Source organism: Marmota flaviventris, chromosome X (genome assembly GCF_047511675.1).
Source record: "Marmota flaviventris isolate mMarFla1 chromosome X, mMarFla1.hap1, whole genome shotgun sequence".
Classification (NCBI taxonomy): domain Eukaryota; kingdom Metazoa; phylum Chordata; class Mammalia; order Rodentia; family Sciuridae; genus Marmota; species Marmota flaviventris.
Window position 1 is genome coordinate 11,318,578 of NC_092518.1, and position 26,204 is coordinate 11,344,781.

General features: G+C 40.7%; 1 protein-coding gene and 1 non-coding gene across 2 annotated transcripts; one reads left to right on the forward strand and one right to left on the reverse strand.

Annotated features, from left to right (window-relative positions):
• Positions 1 to 24,880, reverse strand: Rbbp7 (RB binding protein 7, chromatin remodeling factor). Its single transcript, XM_027927333.3, has 12 exons — positions 24,569 to 24,880; positions 23,606 to 23,750; positions 17,372 to 17,517; positions 13,104 to 13,277; positions 11,980 to 12,095; positions 7,350 to 7,510; positions 6,408 to 6,534; positions 6,210 to 6,287; positions 5,354 to 5,430; positions 3,782 to 3,839; positions 1,192 to 1,302; positions 1 to 462 (listed from the first exon to the last, which is right to left on the reverse strand). Exons 1-12 carry the CDS (start codon positions 24,582 to 24,584, stop codon positions 394 to 396), a joined length of 1,278 nt encoding a protein of 425 aa, XP_027783134.1. The 5' UTR covers positions 24,585 to 24,880; the 3' UTR covers positions 1 to 393.
• Trnav-cac (transfer RNA valine (anticodon CAC)) lies at positions 10,843 to 10,915 on the forward strand. The gene has a single exon. It is a non-coding gene; the product is annotated as a tRNA-Val (tRNA).
• Positions 24,881 to 26,204: the final 1,324 nt, after the last annotated feature.

Consider the following 26,204-nt stretch of genomic DNA (forward strand, 5'->3'; position numbering starts at 1 on the left):
TTTTTATTTTAAAACTTTATTTCTGCAAAGCCAATCAAGAAGTGTTGGAAGGAAAAAGTGTAAAAGTTATCCTTGCATATTCAGGAACAGCAAGCACTTAGTTTGAGAAAATGAGGACTTAAAACAGTTGAATCAAAGGCAGTACCCTGCTACTTGTATTTTAAAACAATGGTGATATTCTTTCTTAAGCAACATTCTTTTCTTCCCTAACAGCTACAATATGATACAGTACGCAACAGCTCACTTGAAAGTGCTAGAATCAGAATCAGAAGGTAAAGAACGCCATAAGCCATCCACTTAACATTTCCTACTATACAATGCCTTTTTGGCGCTTGATAAATCAAGCATTCATGTAGCATTACATTCAACAGAAACATTTCTCATACTTTGGGTTTAAGATCCTTGTCCCTCCAGTTCCGATGTTGTGACATCTGACTCTTCGTCATTGTAAATATTTTCAGCCTGGGGATAACAATCAAATAAATTCACAGGTAAAACTCCCCAAGGGTTTCACAAAATCATCTAAAAATAGAATTTAATCCGTCAATTCTAATTTTAGGATATACTGTCAATGTGTTTTAGTGTTGGAAATTACAGGACACTTTTTTTTTATAGTAATTTGTTGATTAGTTCCATTTTTGTGTTTTCCAAAAAGACTGATAAGGAAAAGGCAGGCCAATATTCTTAATTACCAGTAGGTAATTCCAAAAACACAACTAGCCACTCAGGCATTATTTAATCATTGTTCATGAAAGGTGTTTTCTGAAAGCACTTTTAAGCATCACTTAAAGAGTGACGACCCTGATGTTTTTATGAAAAGCTTGATTAACAACTCAGCATCTTAGAAATGGCAAATATTTAATACTCCTCATCATAGAGCTTGGTATCATTTGAACACCTCAACATTTCTCTCTGACATCGTTCATGCCCATGACACACAGACACTGCAGACAGCAGTGAGGCCAATGCCAAGACCCCAGTGCACAAAGAAACAGCAACAATGCAAAGCAACAGATGCTTTATGTGTCTGCATCTGCATCTTATACAGATATGCAGAGATTTCTCCTGACCTGACAGGTGTAGCAGACAAAGTACCACTATGGAACCAAGATCACTGTACAATATGCACCTAAATATACGAAGTATTTCTATTACATTGCATCACTAGGGAAAATAAACATTTCAGCTTACCATTTGCCATATCTGCATGATATTATCCTCAGACACTGAGCAAATGACCCAAGGCTCATTGGGGTTCCAACTGAAGTCCGAAATCTTGGCAGTGTGTCCTCCATGAATGAACTGTTAATAAGAAAAGTGTCATGGTTTCATACCTTCTCCTTTTGATTCTAATACTTGGATTTTAAAATAATTTTTAACAGTCTTTCACTAGAGATGCAGCTCAGTGGTAGAGAGCTTGCCTAGCATGCACAAGGTCCTGGGATCAATCACTAGCAGCACTGAACAACGACAACAAAAACACCAGCTTTCCAGTTTGGAAGGGCAATGACCCACAGTTTAGAGGGTAGGCAGTACAGGCCTTATAAGCTATATTTTGCAAACTGGCTCAGCATAGTGTGCATATCTAAGCTGTAGATGGGATGCTTCACTTCTATGTTCTTTGGCATGTGTCCCCTAAGAACATTTTTCTATATTACCATTTCTATATCATTTCCAGAATGCCATTTTCATACCAAATACAATGAACATAAATCCAGCATATAGAGTTAAATGCAAATGTCTAAGGTGATATTTTTCCAGTGTGCCAGGTCACATACTCTTTCCTATACTAGCGCACCTGCCAGAGTCTCCTGATTCTTCTCCGGCTCCCTCTCTCTCTTCTCCTTTAACTAAAATAAAGGCATAGCTCTCACCCTTCTCAATCTTCCGAGGTACACTGGGCCAAAGGAGAGAAACTCTTGGCACTTTCCAACTCCAGGGTCCCTCAAAAGGTCCAAACTACAACAGCTTTGCTACAAAATGCTGAAGGGGAACAAAGTCTTATTTCCTTTAAGAGACAACCTTATGGGAAAGCAATGTGCCTTTTATTATCTTTGAAACAAGATTCACAGGAACCAGTTCTTTGCAATGATAAAAATATAAATACAATGTTTTGAACTGGGAAGTCAGTCTTCCCTGATAAACTTTTAAATTGACTACTTTGACAATGATATCTCTGTCTACTGTTTTACCTGTTCATTTTATCCACATAAGTGAAAGGGTAAAGAGCTTTTCAAAATACTCAAGGGGTACACAAGTGAAAATAGTTTAAGACCACTGACTTGGAATATATATAAGAGATACTGTTATATTAAAATTATATTTATGTAATACCTCACTTTTAAGTACCCCGTGATTCAGGCTTTCTTGAGCAGAGCAAAATCCTAGCAGACTTCTTTAAAAGATCATGAAAAACTGTTGCAGAGTCATAATACACAAAGTAATACACTTTTCTCTCATTATCAAAAAAAAAAAAAAAAAGCTAAAACCTTGAAAAGGTCATGCTAAGTAATCAGTCACAAAAGACCATATTCTGTTTATGTAGCCAAAATTATACCAACAAAAAGAAGATGGGGGACAGGGGAAGAATTGGAAGTTGACAGCTACATTGTTTTATTTCCTCACGGACAAAAATGTTCTAGAATTGATTTGTGGTGGTGGTTGTACAACTCTGAATATTTAAAAAATCAGTGAATAGTATACATTATAGATGTGCATTGTATAGTATGTGAATTATCTCAATAGAGTTGTTACCAAAACAAATAAGTGAAAATTGCTAGACCAAAATAATTGGGAACAATGCTCTTTCAAGACAATACCTTAAAAAAAAAAAGACTTTTCAGAGTAAGTCACCGCATATAGAATAAAGCATTTAGATGCTACCCTCAGGCCAGGGAATTTATTTATTGAGAAATACTTTTTTATATAGCAGTGGTACAAACACTAAATATACTGGTTCATCTGAGGCTTATTCTGGTGCTTTGCTGATTTCTGCCCAGAATCCCAGGGCATGGGGACCAGCTAGTTGAGGAGGAAAAGGGGCAAGGGATATTGGTGTAAGTTGGGACTTAGTGAGCATCTTCTGTATGTCAGGCTTACTCTCAAGGGCTTTAATTTTTCAAAGTTGAAGCACAAGTATACCAAAAATTAGTACTGGCTTAAGAACTAAATAAAACATATGCTACAGAGTGATGAATGATTATCCGCCAAATGACTGGAGGAGAAAAATGTTGAATTCAGAGCAAGGGCAAAGTACCATGGCTAAGTCTGGCAATACGTCACAGGAAAATACTAAATTAAGTATTTCTAACTGGAAAGCAGGGGTATCACCCCTCCCAAAAAACTGTTAGAAAATATACCTTAAACCATTGAGAAATTACTATACACTATTTTACATGAGCTCAAACTGCTATGTCATTGAAATATTCATAAAAACCTACTGGCCTCTATTTACTATTTTCAATAAATGTCAAAGCTCAATGGCTATAACCTCTAGGACTTCCATTTTGAAATCATCTGCAAGAGCAAGAATTTGAAGTTGTGAACTCATTCTTTTTAAAAAATATTTTTTTAAGTTGCAGCTGGACACAATACCTTTGTTTTATTTATTTGTATGTGGTGCTGAGGATTAAACCCATGGCCTCGCATGTTCTAGGTGAGCGCTTTACCATTGAGCCACAATCCCAGCCCCTGAAATTGTGACTCATCCTAGAGATAAATGGATAAAAGACAAACAATCCAATCTGTATATAACATTTTGTATAAGAAAGCTAATGCATACCAGGAGTTCTGGAGGCCCATCTTCTGCATCTTCTGCTGATTGTTCTTCTCCAATTTTACTATTAAAAAAGAACATAATGTTTTCATTGTTGAAAAATTTTTAGCATAAATATACATGAAACCAGTATCAGCCCAGAAAATTCATCTTAAAGCATGCACACACTACTCACTCCGTCTCAATTAGGGATTTTATATTAATTTTTGGTGGGAGGGTAGAATGTTTACTTTTGGAAATAGGTAAGAGCTATACATAATTGAAGTTGTAGAATGAGGAATTGTTCAAAATAAACTTGACTCTACATTAGAATTAAAAGGTGAAACAGGTTTTAAAAATCTACAAGCAAAGAATGCACATTCTTTATGGTCTTAAACCCTTTATTCTTCTTTTTGTATGGGGATTGAAGCCAAGGGCGTTTTACCACTGAGTTACATCTCCAGCCCTTTTAATCTATTTTGAGATAGGGCCTTGCTAAGTTGCTGAGGCTGACTTTGAACTTGCCATCTTCATGCCTCAGCCTCCCAAGGTGCTAGGATTACAAGCAAGTGCCTGGATGGCCAGAATTCTTAACACCTTTTGCATTCTAGGAGTGAAATACATTACACATCAGTACTTCAGATCTGTCTAAAGATATCAGCAACAAAACATTATGAAACATATAAAATGGTGTAAAAAATGGTACTGGGAATTGAATCCAGGGGCTTGTGCACGCAAGGCAAGTACTCTACCAACTGAGCTATATATCCCCCCAGCCCCCCCTTTTAAATTTCTATTGTTCTTTTTAGATATGCGTGACAGTAGAGTATATTTTGACATATATACATGGAGTTCAGCCTAAATTTCTTAGGAAAGCAACTCCGAAGTCAAGAAACCTTAAAAACTGGAGAAACTATACAATGAGTCCCAAGAGAACATAAGCTCTGATAGCAAGGGTTGTCCCTGTCTCCTTCACAAAGGTTTCCCCAAGTGGTTATACAACCTATATTGGGAGCTCGTATCTGTGGAATGAGTCAATAAAAAGCACAGAAGAGGGGCTGGGGTTGTGGACTCAGCAGTAGAGTGCTCGTCTGGCACGGGTGGGGCCCTGGGTTTGATCCTCAGTTGTAGTTGTGTCCAACTACAACTAAAATATTTAAAAAAAAAGCTCAGAAGAGCAAAATGGCACAACTGTAAGAACAGCCTTGCTGGTGTACTGTGAAATCCAATGAGAAATGATTATCTCTCACCTTTATTCCTTTCTATAGTAAGAGTGTTTTATAAAATTATCTGGATGCACAGGCTGGGATTGTGGCTCAGCAGTAGAGCACTCACCTAGCATATGCAAGGCGCGGGGTTCGATGCTCAGCACCACATAAAAATAATAAAATAAAAGGTACTGTGTCCGACTAGAACTAAAAAAATATTTTAAAAATACCACTTCATGGCTGATATCAAACATGACTCACAGAAATTTACTTTATCATAAATTGCTGATTTTGCTTCTATTTTATAGACCAGGAAAGTACTTAAAAGTTACTTTGTAACCTGCCACATTAGCACAGTCATGCAGTATCCTGTCACCAGATTCTAAATTACCTTAAATCCCACACATTCAGGCGGCGATCAGTACCACTTGAAGCCAGAATAGTTTCATTATGTGGAGACCAGTGGACCTAACAAATAGATATTATGAAAATGTATTTAAAGGACACTCTGTTCCTGGTTTTGTGGCTATTGTTCTAATCCACAGTATTTTCCCATCTCATGATATTTCCACTTCTTGGACTAGAGCCCTTGCATCCTGTCCCAGCCTTTCCTTAGTATTGAGAACACAGCTAGGGGGCCCCATTAAACTTGTTCAGTTCCAGAAGCACCCCAAAAGCCTTAAAACTTTTCAACAAAGTGTATGCTATGGAAATCTCTACGTTAAACCATGTATATAATATTTTTTTACTACTGGACCTGCCATACCAGTACACCTAACTGAAAATCCTTAGATTTCACATTTTTTTGGTACCAGGGATTGAACTCAGGGGCACTCAACCACTGAACCAACTCCCCAGCCCTATTTTGTATTTTATTTAGAGACAGGGTCTCACTGAGTTGCTTAGCGCCTCCCTGTTGATGAGGCTGGCTTTGAATCTGGGATCCTCCTATCTCAGCCTCCCAAGCTGCTGGGATTACAGGCATGAACCACTGCACCCAGCAGATTTCATATTTTAAACCAATCCTGCTTGCAAGCCTTTTTCTTCTACTTCTGAACTAAGGGCCTGTAGAAAAATATCCCAGTTATTTCCCACTTGTGTACATAATTATACAGTGGAATCAAGTGGCTTTGAAAAGAAAAAGTATCTCACGCCCACCATATAAAAGAAAAAAATGAAAACTTTTATGTTACAAAGCATGCAAACACTAAAACCTGACATACAGACACCAAAAAACTATCACATACCTGGAAAATTTCATCCTTATGAGATTCGAAGGTATGGAGTTTTAACTTTAAGTTACGCAGATCCCACAAAGCTACAGTCTAAAAAAATAATAAAGAAGTGAATTCATTTCTGTGCTTTACATAAGGCCTTTCAAATATCTGATTAATGTACAGAGCAACTGAGTTTTGTAAACACCAAATACACAAAAACTTTAAAACCTTATCCGCAGAGCCGGTTGCTAGAATGAACTCGCTGTAGGGATTGAATGAGAGGCAGTTGACCTCGGCGGTATGCGCATCCACCAAATGGCTCGGTTTAGAAGTGGTATTGGACCTGGTGTCCCATCTAAAACACAAAGGTATAAGGCATACAGCACCCGAGGAGTATGCTGAGCCTCCCAAACCTCTCACACATTCATGCCAGATCCAGTCAAAGCCATTCCACTCTGCTATAAGATCTGCTCAATCCTGAGCAAAGACACCATTACATAGAGCTGGCAATCTAGATTTTGACCACACATTCTAAACCTAGAGCTATTATTTCTGGATCTTCTTTTATTAGATTACTGACTTAATTACTATTTCAAGCACACACAAAATAAGACTGTAAGAATAATAATTTGATACCTACAACTGGCCTTGTCAAATTTCAGTATTTTACCATATTTGTCTCAGTTCATGACAGCAGTTCATGAGACAAGCAGTATTCTAGGACTGAGGATAGAGATCAATGGTAAAAGCACTTTCCTATCATGTGTGAGTCCTTGGGTTCGAACTCCAGTACTGTGCCCCTCACCAAAAATAAAATAAAGGTATTCTAGGTGGTTGAATTCAGCCCTGTGGCCACAACCCTCACAGAATCACTCTCTCCTCGGACCTCTAACTGAAGTAATTCTGGGTCCCAATTTTAATATATTTTTTTGTAGTGCTAATACTACTATAAGCATTTTCTTTCACACTATCTTTCATTTTTAAACAAAAAGCTATTTATTCATATTGAACAGTAAACCTTATTAAAAAGGCAATTATAGACATGTAATTCATTGTAGTATCTATTGTACCTCACCTAAAGCTTAAAAAAAAAGACCCAAATCAGTCTACCACAATCACTAATGGTCATTCAGATCACCTATCAAGGTCCCACTGAACTTTCCATCTTACATCATAAGTTTCTGATCATCAGCGACAGATCCAAACAATGACTCATGCAGGAGATGCCAGGCCACATCCTCTACAACAGCTGAGTGGCCAGTAAAGATTGCTTTAGCATCCACAATTTTGCCTTCCTTTGGTCCTGCATTTATATCCCACAGGCAGACAGTCTGAGGGAGAAAGGGGGAATGAAAAGCTATAAGACAATGATTCTAAAGGTTAACATCTTATTTAAAAATCTTCACTAAAACCAAAATTTACTTAATAAATAAAAGTTAGAAATGCACATAAGAGAGAGGTAATAAACAAACAGAAGAGTGTGTTGGTGCAGAATCCATGTGAGTTTGAGTGAAAAGAAACTAAAGATTTTGGGGGTGGGGCGCTAAGTATGATAGCAGGCAAGGAATGAACACTTAAGTTATAGTTTCTATCTATGTACATTCAAGTATTTGCAACTCATGGCAATGGCACAACAAATCACAGCCAGGAACATGGTTCTGTTGAGCAGGAGTGCACATCTTAAAAATTCCTACTGGGATTGGAAGATTGAGAATTAAAACTAAAACATGACTCAAAAAATAAAGCTTTTTGGACAAGTTTTTCACTTCATGGCAGAAACAACCATAGGCATCAAGAGTTGTGACAGTGAAGTCATGGGGCCTTCCTCAGGCCTTAAAGATCACAAGAGCCCAAAAATTCTGTGTCTTCATGATCAAGGTTTTCTCTTGACATTTCATCACAAAGAGTTAAGAGCAATGTATTCAGTTTTTATAAAAAAATATTTTAAGCTATAAGGCAATGATTCACACTTGATGGTTTAAAATAGGAAGTAATTTTTTTTCTTTCTGCAATGCTGGAGAACTATCATCTCAGCATCTGCTAGGCAAGTACTATCATACCGAGTCCCCAGCCCAAGAAGTAATTCCTTTAAGTTATAATTCTATTGATACTGGTATTGGCCTCATCTCTTTTTCTTTCTTTTTATTGTACTGGGTATTGAACCCAGGGGTATACTACCTCTGAGCCATGTCTATCCCTTTTGATTTTTTTAGATAAGGTCTTGCACGGTTGCCCAAACTGACTTCCAACTTGTGATTCTCTTCTTAATTCAGCCTCCTGTGTAACTGGGATTACAGGTGTATAATACCTAGCTCTGCAGGCCTTATTGCTATTGCACGCATGCTCTCTTTTGGCACTGGGGATTGAACCCAGAGTTGCTTAACCACCAAACCACATCCCCAGCCATTTTTATATATATATTTTTAAATTTAGAGACAGGATCTCACTGAGTTGCTTAGGGCCTTGCTAAATTGCTGAGACTGGCTTTGAACTCACGATCCTCCTGCTCAGCTTCCCAAGCTACTGAGATTATAGGCGTGAGCCACTGTGCTGGCCCATCCCCGGCCTTTTATAAATTTTTTATTTACAGACAGAAACTAAGTTGCTTAAGGCCTTACTAAGTTGCTGAGGCTGGCCTTGAACTTAAGATCCTCCTTCCTCAGCCTCCAGGGTCTCTGGGATTACTGGTGCATGCCACTGCATCCAGCATCTCATCTTTTAAATTTCATTTTATTTATTTTTTAAGTTTAATTTCATCATCTTTTAAAACTGCTTTTATTGTTTTGGTTTGCAATGCTGAGAATCATGCATGCTAGGTAATTGCTTTACCACTGTGCTATGCCCCCAACCTCTTAATCCACCTTCTTTTATAAAAGGGTTGCTGTAACAAAGCTGTTTCCCAGTCATAGGTATTTTCAAAGTTAAGAAAAACATTAAAAAAAATTTTTTTTAGTTGTAGATGAACACAACATCTTTCTTTATTCATCTTTATGTGGTGCTGAGGATCGAACCCAGTGCCTCATGCATGCAAGGCAAGTGCTCTATCACTGAGATACAACCCAAGCCCCACAAAACATTTCTTTACATAATACATGTGCTTTAGTATCTGCTGTTACCTAGACTAGAGTACTCTAGCATATAATTTATATATACCAAAGAAAAAGGAATGTGTAGAAAGCTCCTGTCATCCACTCCTGCTTCCTACCTAAGAAAGAGCCTGGGAAGCCAGGTGTGGTAGCACATGCCTGTAATCCCAGAGACGTGGGAGGCTGAGGCAGGAGGACTGCAAATTCAAAGACACCTTCAGCAACTTAATGAGGCCCTAGGTAATCTGAACCCTGTCATAAAATAAAAACTAGAAAAGATTGGGGATGTGGCTCAGTGGTTAAGCAACCCTGAGTTCAATTCCTAACCAAAAAAACCCCCAAAACCAGAAAGAGCCTATGAAGATTAACACTATGTGAGGCACTTGGGGAGCCCTTGGTAATTGAAAACTATCATTGTTACTAAAAATTCTCAGTCCAGTATCTTTAAAAAGTACTAGTTATTAGATTACTGACTTGGCTCACTTTTCCTATTTGGGGAACTGCCCCACATACACTTAAGAGGGAAGCAGTAGAACTTACTTTCAGAAAACTAAGGCAGATTCTTGTTTGTGGCTTTTCTGGAAGAATGTGACAAAGGTGCCATCAGTCCCCCAGGACTTTGAACAGCAATGAAGACACTGTTCTGATGAAAGTGGAAACTGCCACTTTCCAGGGTAGCAAGAGTGAGATCTTACTGGCATGATTTAGAGTGTGGATCTGGCTTCTCCTCTCTTTCTAAACCTCATTCTCTAGCTATTACAGCAATTCTGTGAGCTACCCTACCCAATGCTCTTTAGATAAATTCCTTTTCTGCTGAAAAAGTCACAGTTGGTTTGGGGTACACGAAACTAAAAACTCTTGACTTGAGACAATTCTCTATTTTTGATATTTAAAACAGCTTGAGAAAAATGGTGATCAACAAAAATATAAAGGTCTGACACATGACAGGCCATTCTAGGCACAGGGATGTATTAAGGAAGGTGGCAAAGAACTTGCTCTCCTGAAGCTGACACAAAACACTAAGTGTGGCCAAGTTATATGAACTTTGAAAAGCCTCAGAAATTTAACTCTTACTTGGAATCATACCAAATGCATTTTGCCTATTGTCAGGGATCCACCAGAAAAGATATGGGGGCTGTTAGTGTTCAGAATGCTATATACGTTGATCTATGATAAACTATCAAGATCACTTTGCATTTGAATGATACTTTTAATTATTAAAAAGTAGCTTTTATAGCTGGGTGTCGTGGCATACACCTGTAATCTCAGTGACTCTGGAGGCAGGAAGATGGCAAGTCAGAGGCCAGCCTCAGCAACTTAGTGAGATCCTGCCTCAAAATAAGAAATAAAAATGGGATGAGGATGTTGCTCAGTGGTAATACCTCTGGGTTCAATCCCCAGTACAAAAACAAAAAAAAAAGGATTTGAAAACATTTTGTCCAAAAGAGAGATACAAATGGTCAATAAGCATAAGAAAAGATGTTCAACATCATTAGTCAGAGAAATGCGAATCAAAACCAAAATGAGATACTACTTCATATCTACTGGGATGGCTATAAATAAAAAGTATAGGGTCTGGGGATATAGCTCAGTTGGTAGAGTGCTTGCCTCACATGCACAAGGCCCTGGGTTCAATCCCCAGCACCACCACCACAAAAAAAAGTGGGGGGGGCCTGGGGTTGCAGCTCAGTGGTTGAGTGCTTGCCTCGCATGCATGAGGCACTGAGTTCAATCCTCGGTATCACATACAAAAATAAATAAAGAAAGAAAAACAAAAGCCAAGTATTGGCAAGGATGTGGAGAAAGGGGACATTTATATGTTGTTGGTGGAAATATAAAATGGGCAGCAATTCTGGAAAAGTTTGGCAGTTCTTCCAAGTTAAACATAGTGTTACCATAAGAACCAGCAATTCCACTCCTAGGTAATTACCCAAGAAAAATGAAAGCACATCCACACAGAACTGGCACAAAAAAGGTCATATCACTCAAAATAGACCAAACAGGGCTGGGAGACAGAATAGACCATAGTATAGACACAGAAAATTAGTGTCAATGGTTGCACAACGTTTAAATATACTTACATTAATCCCACCCTGTAAATGTCTAATAGAATTTCCATCATAAAGGCCTAGAGGTCCTCTTTTAAAGAATGGGAGATCTTCCCATTTTTCCTCCATTCTAAGGCTAGTTCAAAAGAGCTTTGCAGGGGCTGGGGTTGTGGCTCAGTGGTACAGTGCATGCCTAGCATGTGTGAGGCATTGGGTTTGATTCTCAGCACCATATACAAATAAATGAATAAATATAGGTCCATCAACATCTAAAAATATTTTTTTTAAAAAAGAGCTTTGCAAGGGGCTGGGGATTCAACTTAGTAGTAGAGTAGCATGTGTCAGGGTCTGAGTTTAATCCCCAGGAGTGAAAAAAGAAAAAATAACTAGCCAGTGTGTACCCAGGAGTTCGGACCAGCTAGCAAGACACTGTCTGAGTGGTGGTGGGATTATGAAGTCCTAAGGCTCATGTCTGAAAACCAATGCTTTAATACCTGGGAAATGTTATAATAAAGTGTTATCTTAGGAAATCTTTTATCTATAAAAAGGTGATCCTTCACCACAGCTCCACCAAAAAAAAAAAAAAAAAAAGATCCTTCAGTATAAAGGTGTCTTGTGACACTAATTCTCTGTACATAAGCAGATTAGAAAGAATATATTTCTCACATGGTCATCAGATGCACTTAGGAGATGTCCACTCAAATTTGAATTCCAGGATAGACCATATCCTTCCTTTTGGTGACCTCTTAACCTAAGATCAGGATTACATTCTCCACTTGGGTCTACCAAAAAAAAAAAAAAACCACATTATTATTATCTATTTATTAGAAGTGGTGAGAACAAATTCTTGCTCTTTTGCTCGTGAACCATAATAGCAATTCCATATAAACAAGGACTTGGTCTGACCTGGAATTGCTTTGAAAATTTACTCTCTTGCTTCATATTAAATATTCTATGCAAACTGAGCCTCATGACAGTTACTTAAATGGCTAGTTTCTTACCTGATATGATACTATCTCCAACATGGAAATACTGAAAAGTAGTATATCTAGCCCATAAATTTGTGTAGTGGTAACACCCACACCCCACCCCTTGCATCTGAGTCAATTTTTAGAAATACTTTTAACACAGCAGGTCTGGTTACTCAGTCCTCGAATGTCTCTATGGTACCCTGCAACCATGAATGACCCTTGGCTAAGTCCTGAGAATGTGACCTTTGGAGAGTTCTTTATGTCAATGTGATGAAGTTGTGTATACCCAGAGCACTGGGGCATGCTGTAGTGACTTGTCAAAACTTGTAGGACTGTTCAGCAAGAATTCATGATGTATCTGGCTTAACTGTTGGGGTCCTGAATTTTCATTACCATGGCCAGTCACAGAACACGATATGCCTAGACCTCCATTAAAATCCCCAGACTCTGAGGCTCAAAACAGGCTTCCTTGGGCAGTCATTTAACATATGTTATTGGGGTTTGCTGCTAAGAAAAATCATGTTCTTTGTGGCCCCAGAGAGGAAGGACTCAGAAGCCCTTGATCACTGAACTTCACCTCATGTGTATCTTTTTATTCCTGCCTTGCTCTGGATCCTTTGTCATAGTAAACCTTAGATGTAAGTATAACTTGCTATTAGGTCCTTTTGGCATATCACCAAACTTCAGGATGGTTACAGGACCTTCAAACAATTTTTAACCTTATAAATACTGTAGAGCATAATACTTTGATCTTAAAAACATTATCATTTTGAATCAAGAAAAATGCTCAAGTAATGGCCTGGCCTTGTTATTACTTACCTGGTTTAGCAGGATGTTTTGTATAGTCAAAAACCAACACATCAGAAGATGGTGTTTTTGTAGCAATGATGTGAGGGTTCTGTGGCATGTAACGAGCACGGTTTACTTCTCCTTCATGATTAATTTTAATTTCACATTCAATTTTTCCGGTTACAGAACCAAAGCCACCAAATTCTAATGTGCATAGAGAGAAATAAACACATACACTTAGGATTAAAACTCACAAGTCTCTGTTTAATCAACCCAACAGATTTTACCATGACAAAATACTATAGTGCAAACTGATGAGACAGAGAAAACCCAAAAATATGCATCTACTTGCTACTTGAATTTATTCTGAAAGTTCATTTACACTGGAAAATATCACTAGCTGCCTGATGTAAGTTAATTCAGTTCCACCTTGGATTTAAAACAATTAAAACTACCCTCTTTCAATTGTGAAGACTATATAGTTATTCACAAAAATTTTAAATAACTACATATTAAACAGGCCAATAGTTTTTTAATTCAAATTTAACTCATTTGGAACTGTCAATTCATCAAAACAAAACTGAAATGGAGCAAAATGTCATAGGCACTTATGAATGTCAAAATGTATTTCATGTAACAATGCACTAAATCAAAAAAGAAAACAGGAAAGGTTTTACCTGAATGTGAACACTCAATCAATCTAAACGCAGAAACATTCTCACATCAGAAACCCATGTTGACTAATCCCCACTTGTCCTTAAGACACATACATATATGTGGTTCATCTACACGTGCAGTGCCAAAATTAAAACAAGGGGGTAGGGCTGGGGTTGTGGCTCCGTGGCAGAGCACTTGCCTAGCACGTATGAGGCAACAGGTTTGATCCTCAGCACCACATAAAAAATAAAGTTCAAAAGTATTTTTAAAAAGCATGTAAACTTCTCTATCTAGTACTTAAATAGAACTATAGTGTTATAGTCATGAAAAATGCCTTGTAAAGTAACAAAACTGCATAAAAAATAAGATAACTTCTGAAAAGTAGCAAGATGTTAGCAGAAAGAATACAAGTAGAGGACATCTAAGCAGATAAAGCATAACAAGAACATTTTCTTTTTTGTGCTCCTAGATAAAAACTTGAATTCCATGCTGACACTTCAAAAGTTAGCAGGCTTTATATTACAATTTTGTTATTTCTTTCTGACTGGTGTTATTGCTTCTTTGCACATTCTTTTTTAGCTTACCCTGTGTCTTGGGTCAAGGACCACTAACTCAAATGTCTAATGGAATCATGCAGTTAAGAAGTGAGAAAGGCAGCTGGGTGTGGTGGTGCACTCCCGTGGCTCAGGAGGCTGAGACAGGAGGATTCCAAGTTCAAAGCCAGCCTCATCTAAAGCAAAGTGCTAAGCAACTCAGTGAGACCCTGTCTATAAATATAATGCAAAACAGAGCTGGGGACGTGGCTCAGTGGGTGAGTGCCTCTGAATTCAATCCCCCGGTACCCCAACGGCGGGGGGTGGGGGGGGATTGAGACAGGGGCCTGGGGAAAAAAACAAAAGGAGTAAGCCATTTCTCAGTTCTAGCCAGTTCTCCTTCTCCTTTTTTTTTTTTTTTTCCATTGGCACTGGAGATTGAACCCAGGACTGTTCTGCCCCAGAGCTACATTCCCAGTCCTTGTTTTCACATTTAATTTTGAGACAGGGTCTTGCTAAGTTACACAGGTTGGCCTTGAACTTGCAATCATTCTCTCTTAGGCTCCCAAGTAGCTGGGATTTCAGGTGTGCATCACTGTGCCTGGCTAGCCAGCTCTTGCTATGAGAATGCTTTATAAACACTGGCTCCTACATCTTAATATCAGCATCTAGTGAATTGTCTCTGAGGCAAACACAGCTTGCTACTTCAGTGGCAACTACTCCAAAGCTCTTCCACCCAGTAAATGGAAGAAATGTCCTTCAACCTTCCTGACTATCCCCTTCTACTTATAGATATGGTGATACACACCCATAATCCAGCTATTCAAGAAGCTGAGGCACAATTGCTTGAGCCTAGGAGTTTGAAACTCCATTAAGAGAATTCAACGAACCCCATCCCTACCTCCTCTGTCTCTGCTCCAAAGATGTCCCTCCTTCCTGACTTTCAACATCCCATCGACACGGATTCCAGTGGCTTTAATCTTCCTGCTACAAAGACATTCAGGTCTCCCAATTCTTTTTTTCCCCCATTCACTGAGCTACATCCCCAGCCCCCCCCCCACTTTTTAATTTTGAGATGGGGCCTAAGTTGCTTAAGGCCTCATTAAGTTGCTGAGGTTGGCCTTACATTTGGTGATGCGCCTGTCTCAGACGCTTTAGTCACTGGAATTACAGGTGTATGCCACCATGCCTGGCTCTCAATTCCTATTTAAAACAACTCTCCTTTAAAAAACTTAGAGCTGGACACATTGGTGCATATCTAGCCAATCAGGAAGCCACTCAGGAGGATCCCCTGAGCTCACGTGTTGAAGATCAGCCTGGGCTACAGAGAAGACTGTCTCAAAAAAATATATATATATAAATAAAATAAATTTAGGTGTTCAGGTATGTTTTTCTTTTAATACAGAGCTTTGTTTTCCACAACAATAAACATGCTTTAAAAAACTGTCAATGATCATAATATCCATTTAAAAAATAATGATTGAACCCAAGGTTTAACACATGCTAAATCTCTACCCTAAGCTTCACCTCCAGACCTTTTATTTTGAGACAAGGTCTCTCTAGGTTACCCAGGCTGGCCTTGGACTTGCAATCCTCATGTCTTGGCCTCTCGAATAGCTGCAATTACAGGTATGTGCCACCATGCCTGGCTGAGACAAATGATTAAACTGAAAGGCCAGTAAGTATTCCATGGGTAAAAGCTACATTAAAATTTCTGATTTTAGCTGTTTACAAAATAATCCATCAGAAGGTGTAGGAGAATGAATTATAAATTGTGAGACAACCTGGGTAAATCATTCTGGGTAAAAGCTTAAAAGAATAAAGTCTTTTAAGTTGACAATGAATATGCCACACAACCCAGCAATTTCAATATACTAGATAATGTAATACTTTATGCTCAATAATAGTCATAAAGCAAATATTTTAAAAATGTTATATCATAAAAAGTCTGAGGCATCGAAGAATTAACCCAACAGGTTTGGTTACTTAGCCATCACACCTGAGGGACACCTCTGAGGGACACAAGGACCATTACTGACCCTTGGCCAACTCCTGGGAACATGGACCTCAGAATGTTCTCTATGTAATTGATAGATTGATGATTTTTTTGGTGTACACCTGGAGCAATGAACCATGATGTACCAGTTTGTCAGGGACACTTTGCACACATGTCAAGATTGATGATATACACTTGCTTTCATTACCGGGGTCCTGACCTTTAGTTGTAATGGCTGGTTGCCAGGAGGATATGCGTATGCAACCAGCCCTCCAAGAAAGCCTCAGACCAAGACCTAAATAGCCTTCCTCGGACAGAGATATTCCACACATGTCCCTATAGCTTGCTGCCAAAAAGAAAACATATCCTGTGTGGCCTTGGATGAAACTTGTGCCAGACCTCCTTGAACTCACCAATGCATATCTTGTTCCTGCTGCTTTTGTTCTGTATTCTTTACTGTAACAAACTTCAGCAGTAAGTATAATGTGCTATTGAGGTTTCTGAGTACTTCCAGCAAAATTATCAAACTTTAGGTGGTTGGGGGAATATCAAAACAGGGAAGTGTTGTTAAAAACAAAAAAAGTTAGGGGCAAAAGTTACAGTGTGTACCTAGTACAGCTGACCCCTGCGTTAGAACCCCAGCACACACACACACAAAAAAAAACAAAAAATAAATCATTCCTTTTAAAAAAAGGTTATAAGAACCCCAAATTAAACCTGCCACTACTGTGTCTCTCCCCCTACAAAAAGAACATCACTTTTAACTCTTTGGTATATATGCCTGATTTTTTTCCCTACGCATATCAACACATTACTTTCATCAACATAGTATAATTACACATAGCAGTTATTCATTTTATTATCGTAGATAACATTCCATACCAGTGTATGTAAATTTTTCTTACTCTTATTAATTGCTGAATATTATTTCAAACATACCATAATGTGTTTAACCAATTTCCCACAAACCAACATCTGGCTTGCTAGGTTGTACAGGATAAAGTCATATAAATTACAATGCTGAGACAAAATCTGATAGTATAAATTTTTAATAGCATGCTTTGAAAGAGGCACAACTCTCTTTGACAACAATATTAGAATGTTATACCTACCACCCTTGTCACTGTCACAATGGGAAGCATCAAATTGTGCATCATCATTTGGAATATGAACTCGAGCCACCACCAGATGATTCTGCTCATCAGACGTATGAGTGCCCAACACTAGCCAATGAAGGGCATAATCTTTTCCTTCCGGTCTGTTCAAGAAAGAAAATTAATCACACTAATCCTACAGGAAATCTTCAGTTGCTAAGAAATTCAGTCTAGTTCCCACAAAATACATTAAAATTTCTTTAATGAACATACACTAAACATCCACTAAGTACTTCCTTCCCCCCTACATCAACTTTACAATCCCCACATTTGCAAATGTAAAGAAATAGTCTTTTATTTATTTATTTATTTATTTGGGTCCTGGGGATTAAGCGTAGGACTCAGGGGCACTCAACCACTGAGCCACATCCCCAGCCCTGTTTTTTTGTATTTTATTTAGAAACAGGATCTACACTGAGTTGTTTAGTGCCTCGCTTTTTGCTAAGACTGGCTTTGAACTCAAGATCCTCCTGTCTCAGCCTCCCTTATCAGGCATGCGCCACATAACCTAGCAAGAAATAGTCTAACTACAACAAGCAGAGGACTTGTTTCTTTTTCCTTTTCTTTCTTTTTTTCCTTATTTTGAGACAGGGTCTCCATAAGATGTTTAGGGACTGGCTAAAATTGCTAAGGCTGGCCTCAAACTTGCAACCCTCCTGCCTTAGCCTCCCAAGTTGCTGGGATCACAGGCTTGCACCACGGCACTGGACTTGCTTCTTTTTTAAAGAGTCATCCTTCTCTTCCTCAAATGTCAAGGTGAATACCACCTTTTTTTAGAGCATCATTCTGGGGAAGGCAGTTTCAACTCAGTAAACAACAATAAATATCTACATAGTAGTCCATCACTGATCCCCATACTTCTATATCCTGATTTCTTGCCTATAGCCCTATTTTAATGTACTAAATGTTTCTGATTTCCGAATAAGAAACAAGGCAGAATAGAAAAAATAAAGTGTTGAGTCAGTAAAACTGGGTGTAAATCCTGAGTCATACTAAAATTAGCAACATACAATTGCTTTCTTCACCTAAAAAATAGGTTATAAATGCAAATGGTATGATGTCAAAAAACCCTCATTTGTGTTTATGATGCCTATAGTTCTATCAGTTTTACCTAGAGGTTTTTGTTATCTTGTTCTATGGAAACTTACCTTAAAGATGAAGAACTTGCCAGTGCCTCTTGGCACCTTGGTCCAAGCAGTGATTTTTCCATTGGTATCTACCAATAATACATTTCCATTTGTATTATCTAGAATAGCAACTTTCAACAGTTCTAGGCCCCAATACTAGACAAGCCAGTTACTGTCCTTAATTTCAGTTGTACAAGGAAACAGTTTTTAAAAAAAAGTTTGTAGATTACATCTAGGCCTGTAAGTTAGTAATAGGTTAAGAACTACAAAATGTAATTTTACCAAGTTATGATGTGGCTTATGGTAAAAAAAAAAGAGCGCACACAGCACCAAAAACAAAAGAGGTAGCCATGGCTAAGCAATACCAATCTGTTTGGGGGGAGGGGTGGCAAACAACATGGAACTTAGTTGATGCATGCACAGTAGGCCAAGAATATGATGTGACTATCAACAAAGGTAATTAATTCCATCTTAGATAGTCATTATATGGGGGGGATGGTAATGTGCATAAGCCCGAAAATCAGGCTCTAAAAAAGTACTTTAGGAGGACTTGGACAAAAATGAAACCTTTACAAGGAATGTCAGTTTAAAATGAAAGGGAGATATAGAACTCCTAAGAAACATTTGAAAAGAAATAGGAATGTTTGACAGGAGGCACCACAGAGCAATGTTAGGGATGACATAAATGACTTATTGGGTGAGGAGAGAAAATAACAAAAGTTATTTTAAGCAGGAAAACTAAGACCAACAGGTAAAAGTGTCAGCTAGATAGGCTAGTTTATCATTGGACCTAAGGAGCACTGTCTCAAGTGGACTGAAGGATTTTAAAAGATTCCTCTTTACTCAATTATTCTAGTTTCTCCTGACTTATCATAAGTAATTTTTCTTTTTACTACAAACCTTTTCACCTCTATTATTAAAACACAGCTTACCTTCCTAAAATAATCAAAAAGATATGATTTTTCTCTAATACTGGACATACCTTAAAGGTTTGCAGAAGCATTAATGGTAAAAGATCTTATCCATCTCCAGTACTAGAATCCTTTGACCCAGTAACTGCCACTAGAAAATTCACCCAATAATCAGAAAAATGTGCTCTTTTAAAAGATTATTCTCAGCAGCACTGTTTGAGAAGCAAAAGACTGAAAACAACCTACACACCCATCAATAAGGAACTAGTGACAAAAGCTATATCCATAAATAGAATTCTTGGTGCCCTTAAGAAGAAGGGAGTAGCCCGGTGCTTTGGCCCATGCCTATAATCCCAGCAGCTCTGGAGGCTGAGGCAGGCAGATCGTGATTTCAAAGCCAGCCTCAGCAAAAGCAAGGTGCTAAGCAACTCGAAATAAAATACAAAATAGGGCTGGGGATGTGGCTCAGTGGTTGAGTGCCTCTCTGAGTTCAATCCCCAGTACCCCACCCCACAAAAAAAGATAAAGGGAGTATAGCTGGGCATGGTGGCACTCGCCTGTAATTCCAGCAGCTCACGAGGCTGAGGCAGTATGATCACAAATTCAAAGCCGGCCTCAGCAACTTAGGGAGACCCTGTCTCAAAACACAAAAAGAGCTGGGGATGTAACACAATGATTAAGTGCCCCTGGTTCAATCTCCAGTACCAAAAAAAAAAAAAAAGGCTGGGGAGGACAGGTAATAGCTAAGCATGTTGATAGGGAAAAGTCTCTTCAATATTCACTCTAAGAAGATAACGAACAACTTGTTATCATTAAAAACAAAACAAAACAAAACAAAAAGAATAAGAGCCGGGCTTGGAGGCTGAGACTGAAGAATTCCGAATTCCAAATTCCAAGCCAGCCTCAGCAAAAGCAAGGTGTTAGGCAACTCAGTGAGACCCTGTCTCTAAATAAAATACAAAACAGGGCTGAGGATGTGGCTCAGTAGTAGAGTGCTCCTGAGTTCAATCTCAGGTACCAAAAAAATTGTCAGAAAAATTATCTTCAGTTCCATGTATATAAAATACAAATCAATCTCACACGTTCAGATTTGATCCCACCCAGGGTATCTCATTAAATATATATGCAAATATCCCAAAATCAAATATTTTTGGTTCCAAGCATTTCAGATAAAGTTTTAAAAGATAATGCAGGCCAAGTATTCTTTAAGTACAACATATTTTAGGTCACATTTAAAAAACTTCAATAAAGGGCTGGGATTGTGGCTCAGTGGTAGAGTGCTCGTCTAACACGTGTGAGGCCCTGGGTTCAATCCTCAGCACCACATAAAAATAAATAAATAAAACAAAGGTATTGTGTCCAACTACTTCTAAAAAAAATGTTAAAAAAAGACTTTAAAAAACTTCAGTAAACACCTTTCACTGAAATTCAAGTAGTTATTTCAACTCTTACAAATTATTTTTGAACAGGAAGGGGTGGGAGAATCAATAGTCACCACTTAATGTTCCTATGCTGTGGAAGGCACTTTAACATGCAAGATTTTATTTGACTACTTCTAGTGTAGGCAGTCAGTACTATCAATACCTCCACTTACAGACCGGACAACTCACAGATAGACTGAACAACTTGCCCTAATTCACAAAGGTAACAAGTAGGGGCAGAATTCAAACCCAGGTGTCTGACTTCAAAGCCCCTGTTTTTTTTTCTATTATGGTACAATAGGTCAAAAAAGATTAAAAAAAAAAGATAAATCAAGTTGCTAGCAAATTTTAAATCTACTTAACAGGAAGATAAAAAGAGGCAAACACACAAACTTCCAAACCAGAACCTGAATACTCTCGAGTATCAGATACTCAGCTCCCCCCCCCCCACCTCTTCAGGTCTGGGGATTGAACTCAGGGGTGCTCTGTCACTGAACTACATCCCCAGCTCTTTTCTTTTTTGAGATAGGATCTCACTAAATTGCTGGCCTCGGGAGTTGGAATCCTCCTGCCTCCATCTCCCAGGTAGCTAGGATTACAAGCCTACATCACTGCAATGGACTTTAATCTATTTTTAAATCTGTTCTAAAGTAGCTGTAAAGCCAGGCATAGTGGCGCTGGCCTGTAATCTCAGCAGCTTGGGAGGCTGAGGCAGGAGGATCCAAAGTTCAAAGCTAGTCTCAGGAACCTAGCAAGGCCCTAAGCAACTTAGGGAGACCCTGTCTCAAAATTAAAAAAACATAAAAAGGGCTTACAATGTGACTCAGTGGTTAAGCACACCTGAATTCAATTCCTGGTACCCCAAGAGGAAAAACAAAACAAAAAAAAAGAGCGAGCAAGCAAGCAAACAAGCAGTTGTAAAAGTCAATGCTCAGTGCTGGGGGTATAGCTCAGCTGCAGAGCATGGCATGCACAAGGCCCAGGGTATGATGCCCAACACCAAAATATCAGTGCCTAGAAGTTTCCATTATTTAGTTCAAGACTCTTCCCACATTTGTACATGTACATTTAGATTTTTCAAAACTCCAATGGAAGCCCATCTGTATGTAAGTCAAGTTTGCATATGGAATCTGGCCATTATAAGAGCAATTTTATATAAAATTAGATTGCTCTTATTTTTATAACTTGCCGTAAAATCCTCTTTTGAATTAGAGTCTGATTTAATCCTCATTAAATTATAGGTTCACAATATGCAAACCAATAATATCTCCCCACCCCAGCATTGGGGATAGAATCCAGGGCCTCCCACATGCTAGGCCAGCACTCTATCACTGAGCCACACCCCCAATGCCAAATTCAATACTTTTTTTTTGTACTGGCCCTTTACCACTGAGCTACAGTCCAGCCCTTTGTTTTTTTTTTTTTTTTTTAAATTTTTTTTAATACTTATTTATTAGTTTTCGGCGGACACAACATCTTTGTTTGTATGTGGTGCTGAGGATCGAACCCAGGCCGCACGCACGCCAGGCGAGCGCAATACAGCTTGAGCCACATCCCAGCCCCAGCCCTTTGTTTTTTATTTTGATCCAAGGTCTAGCTAAATTGTTTAGGCTGGCCTCAAGCTTTTAGTCTTCTCATGCCTCAGAGTTGCTGGGATAACAGGGGTGTGCCACCACACCCCGCAATTCAATACACTTTTAAAGGTATGTGTCCAAGTTCCTACTAGAAAAGTTGCAAGTCTATGAGAAAGGTAGTCAAATACTGGCATTGCCTCAATTCTGGAGCCAACCGGTTTGGATTGGTTAAGCCCAGAGTGTAAACTGGAGGTTTTTAGGCTCAGATGTGTAAAACAAGGTTTGTAAACCAAGGTTTGTAAGCCTGAGCAACCACTTACTAGCTGTAAGTTTTGGGGTATGGTACTTAACAGCCGGGCGTGGTGGCGCATGCCTGTAATCCCAGCAGCTGCGGAGGCAGCCTCAGCCATGTAGCCAGGAGCTAAGCAACTCAGGGAGACCCTGTCTCTAATAAAATACAAAACAGAGCTAGGGATGTGGCTCAGAGTGCCCCTGCCCTGAGTTCAATTCCAGGTAAACCCGCCCCAAGAAAAATGTACATACACATAGTACTGTTATGCAGATTAAACCCAAATAACAGAACATAAAATTTATCTGGTCCAGTTCCAAGAGCTCAATAAAAATCACCAATTCTTAAACTCTTTCATGCTATAAGCCGATGACACATTTTCTTTTGGTTAATTGCTGTCAAGTTTTTCCCTTTGCCAATTAAAATGTATTCACCTTAGGTGTCATTTACACTTGTGTTCATTTTGCAAAAATTTAGAAAGCCATATGCTTGTAATTTGGGCACTTTATGCTATTTTTCCCCATAGCTCACATGCCAAGCAAGCGCTCTACCTCTGAGCTACACCCCTAACCCTTTTCATTAGGTACGCTATTTTTCAATAATTTTAAAGAAATGCATTGGGAGATGCTGATCACTGAAGTCCAAGTAATGTCAACCATATTCAGATGTTCCTCTCAACAGGTTTTCTCTCCCATTACCACACCACACTTTTATGCTAGAAATCATCTAATAAATCAGAGTTTTGAAAATAAAAACCACCTGCCACCTTATCCAAGGGTATGCTTATGTTCTATGTATAAAATGCCCAAACTAGGAAATTCAAAAGGACAGTTAAATTTATGCAAAACAAAAGTTGCCAGAAACCCTTACTTAGTCACTTCAGGAAGCCACTGAACCGTAAGACTAGGCCACTGAAGAGCATGGGTCATAACCAGGTCATACAGAAACGGTGTATTCTTCTTCCAGATTTTATATTCTTCATTGATGACACGCTCCTCCACAGTATCTTCAAACACTGAAATTTGGAGAAAGCCCACACGATTAAGTGGCTGAGAGGGATGGAAGTCAAATCCATACACAAATACTAGAGGTCACCTCGAGATGGCCACACCTTATCTTCTACCTTTTACCTATAATGTGGACAACTAACTGCTCTTTCACAATGTGGAGAGAATAATAACCAGGAAGCTAATTTTTTCCATTTTCGAGATCAATACGTACGGCATACACCAAATTGGGTCATTAATTGCACGGACTGCGAGATTGTTTAGCATGTTGCAGCTGTTCACACCTGTTCTAAGATGACGACCTGTATGTACAGGGGGCTCCACAACCCACTCGGAAGGACAAATCCACGTGTAGCAGAAACCCATAGGCCCGCTTCCTGGATTCCCCTCCAGGAGAGGCCCCAGCTCACACAACGCCATCTCTGGCAGCCATAGGCCGGCGGACTCCACAACCCCCCGGATAAGGGCCGCGACCCCAAGACGGACTACGAGCACGCGCGGAAGGAGCCGCCGCGCTCGTTTCCCAGCGGTGACCGCCTCCGCCCCGAGACCCAGAGCGCCGAAGGGAGTGAAGCCTGGGGGGGGGGGGGGGGCGGAAAGAGGGGGGCCTAGTCTTCGTCCCCGTGCCCGGCTCCGGAAGTGCTCGGAGCCCTCCGTATGGCGGCCCCGTCCCGCGCAGGCCCCTCGAGGCGCGCGCCCAGTCTCGCGCCCGGCCCCGCCCCCTGCTCCTCACGCCAATTCGCGCCTTTCGCCGGCGCGTGCAGCGGCCTCTCGCGCCCGCCGCCCCCCGCAGCCACGGCGCGCGCCGCCCCGCAGGGCCTCTTACTCTCTTTACTCGCCATCTTGCGTCGGGTCGTTCGCCCCTCGTTGCCTCCTCGGACTCCTCTCGCTAGCCAAGAGCAGCCCGATTGCTGGCGCTCTTGCTTTTCCCAGGCGCGTCACGCACTCCTAGCTCTGGAAGCCTGAGCTCCGTCTTGCTGCCTGGGTGCTCCCCAGACGCTGCGTCCCTCTCTCCCGCCTCTTCCCCGCTCGCGGGTATCGAGGTCTGAGGCGCTCTTCTCTCTCTCTCCAAACTTGGAACGAGACTTTTCAACCCGCGCCTCCCAGCCCGCCCAGGCAGCTGAGCGCAGGCGCATCCGCCCTGGGAAAAATGAGAGGCGGTGGAGAGGCGGGCCTGGGAGCCAACGGCTGGGCCGCCTCCACCAATGGTGTGCGGCGGGCGGGTTTCACGCGTCATTCTGAGGTGGGCTTTCGGAGGTAGGTGGGGCGCTCCGCGGCAGGAAGTTGGCGAGGCGCAGGCGCGAGGACTCGCCCGGCGCTCCCAGGGCCGGTCGCGGGGGCGGGTGGGGGCGCGCGGGGGTGGGGCGAATGGAGGCGCGGCGGGCCGGCTGCGCGGGGGCCGCTATCCCTGGGCTGGCGAGCCCTGGGGCCCGCGGGGCGTGGTTGCTCGAAGCAGCAACAGCAGCGGTGGGATTGGGAGGGGGCAGGGAGGCTGCAGCCGCTTAGCCAAGCAAAATCTCAAAGCAAGAGAGGAAAATGGTTCCTATTCTCGAGAGATTACTGTGCCCTCAAAATCTTCCCCATAATCACGGACGTGCAATTCTCTGCACCCCGCAAATGTTCCCATCCAGACGACCAGCCTTTCCTGGGGCCCGGTCAGGCCGAGGCCGTGTTTGCCTGAGGCAAAGGGGACCTTTTGCAGAGGCCTTGGGCGTTTTCTGCCTTTGGTCGCCTGGCCACCCTCTTTAGGCTCAATGTGAGGCCTATGATAGTACAGGCCTCCAGGCCGCTGATAGCCTGAAGCTGACTTAAATTACATTTTCATTTGTTCTCACATTTGGACCTTAAAATGTTGGTTTGCAGTCTTTTGGCTTCAGGGATTTTGCTCCTGCACTGGTGTTCCCGTCGGCCAGGGCCCTGGTCCCTGCTGAGTCATTCTTGTCACCTGCAAGGGTTCCAGGGCGAGCCCACCCCAAGCTGGAAAGAACAAGGTTGGGCTGACCCTGACGGTTTACCTGAGTCCTCTCAGCCCAGAAGCTTAGCTCCTGAGGGGCTGGGTGGAGGGAGGTGGGGAGAAAGGGGCAGCAAGGCCAAAAGGGGAATAGAAGAAATTGAGGGTCAGACCATACAGGATGAGGTGGTGGGAGGCGGCCGAGGTGTCTACGTGGAAAGGGAGCCGCAGTCTGCATCCAGGCTCCCCTTGGAAAAGCACCCCCGGAACATTTGCTGCCTTGATACTTTTCCAAGTGCCTTCATGCTCTTTAAAAGCAGCTGTGCAGATGCCGCTATGATGCCCACTTTTGTGATCGGGAAACAAACCTAGACCTTTCCCTAGTTTGTGGCACAACTAGTCACGTTCCTTAACAAAGAAACCTTACTGTCCTGTGTCTCTGGTTTCCCCTTCAATACAATTCATTATTCTAATGCCCTCCCTCCATGTTAGGTCCTGGAATCCTGTTAGT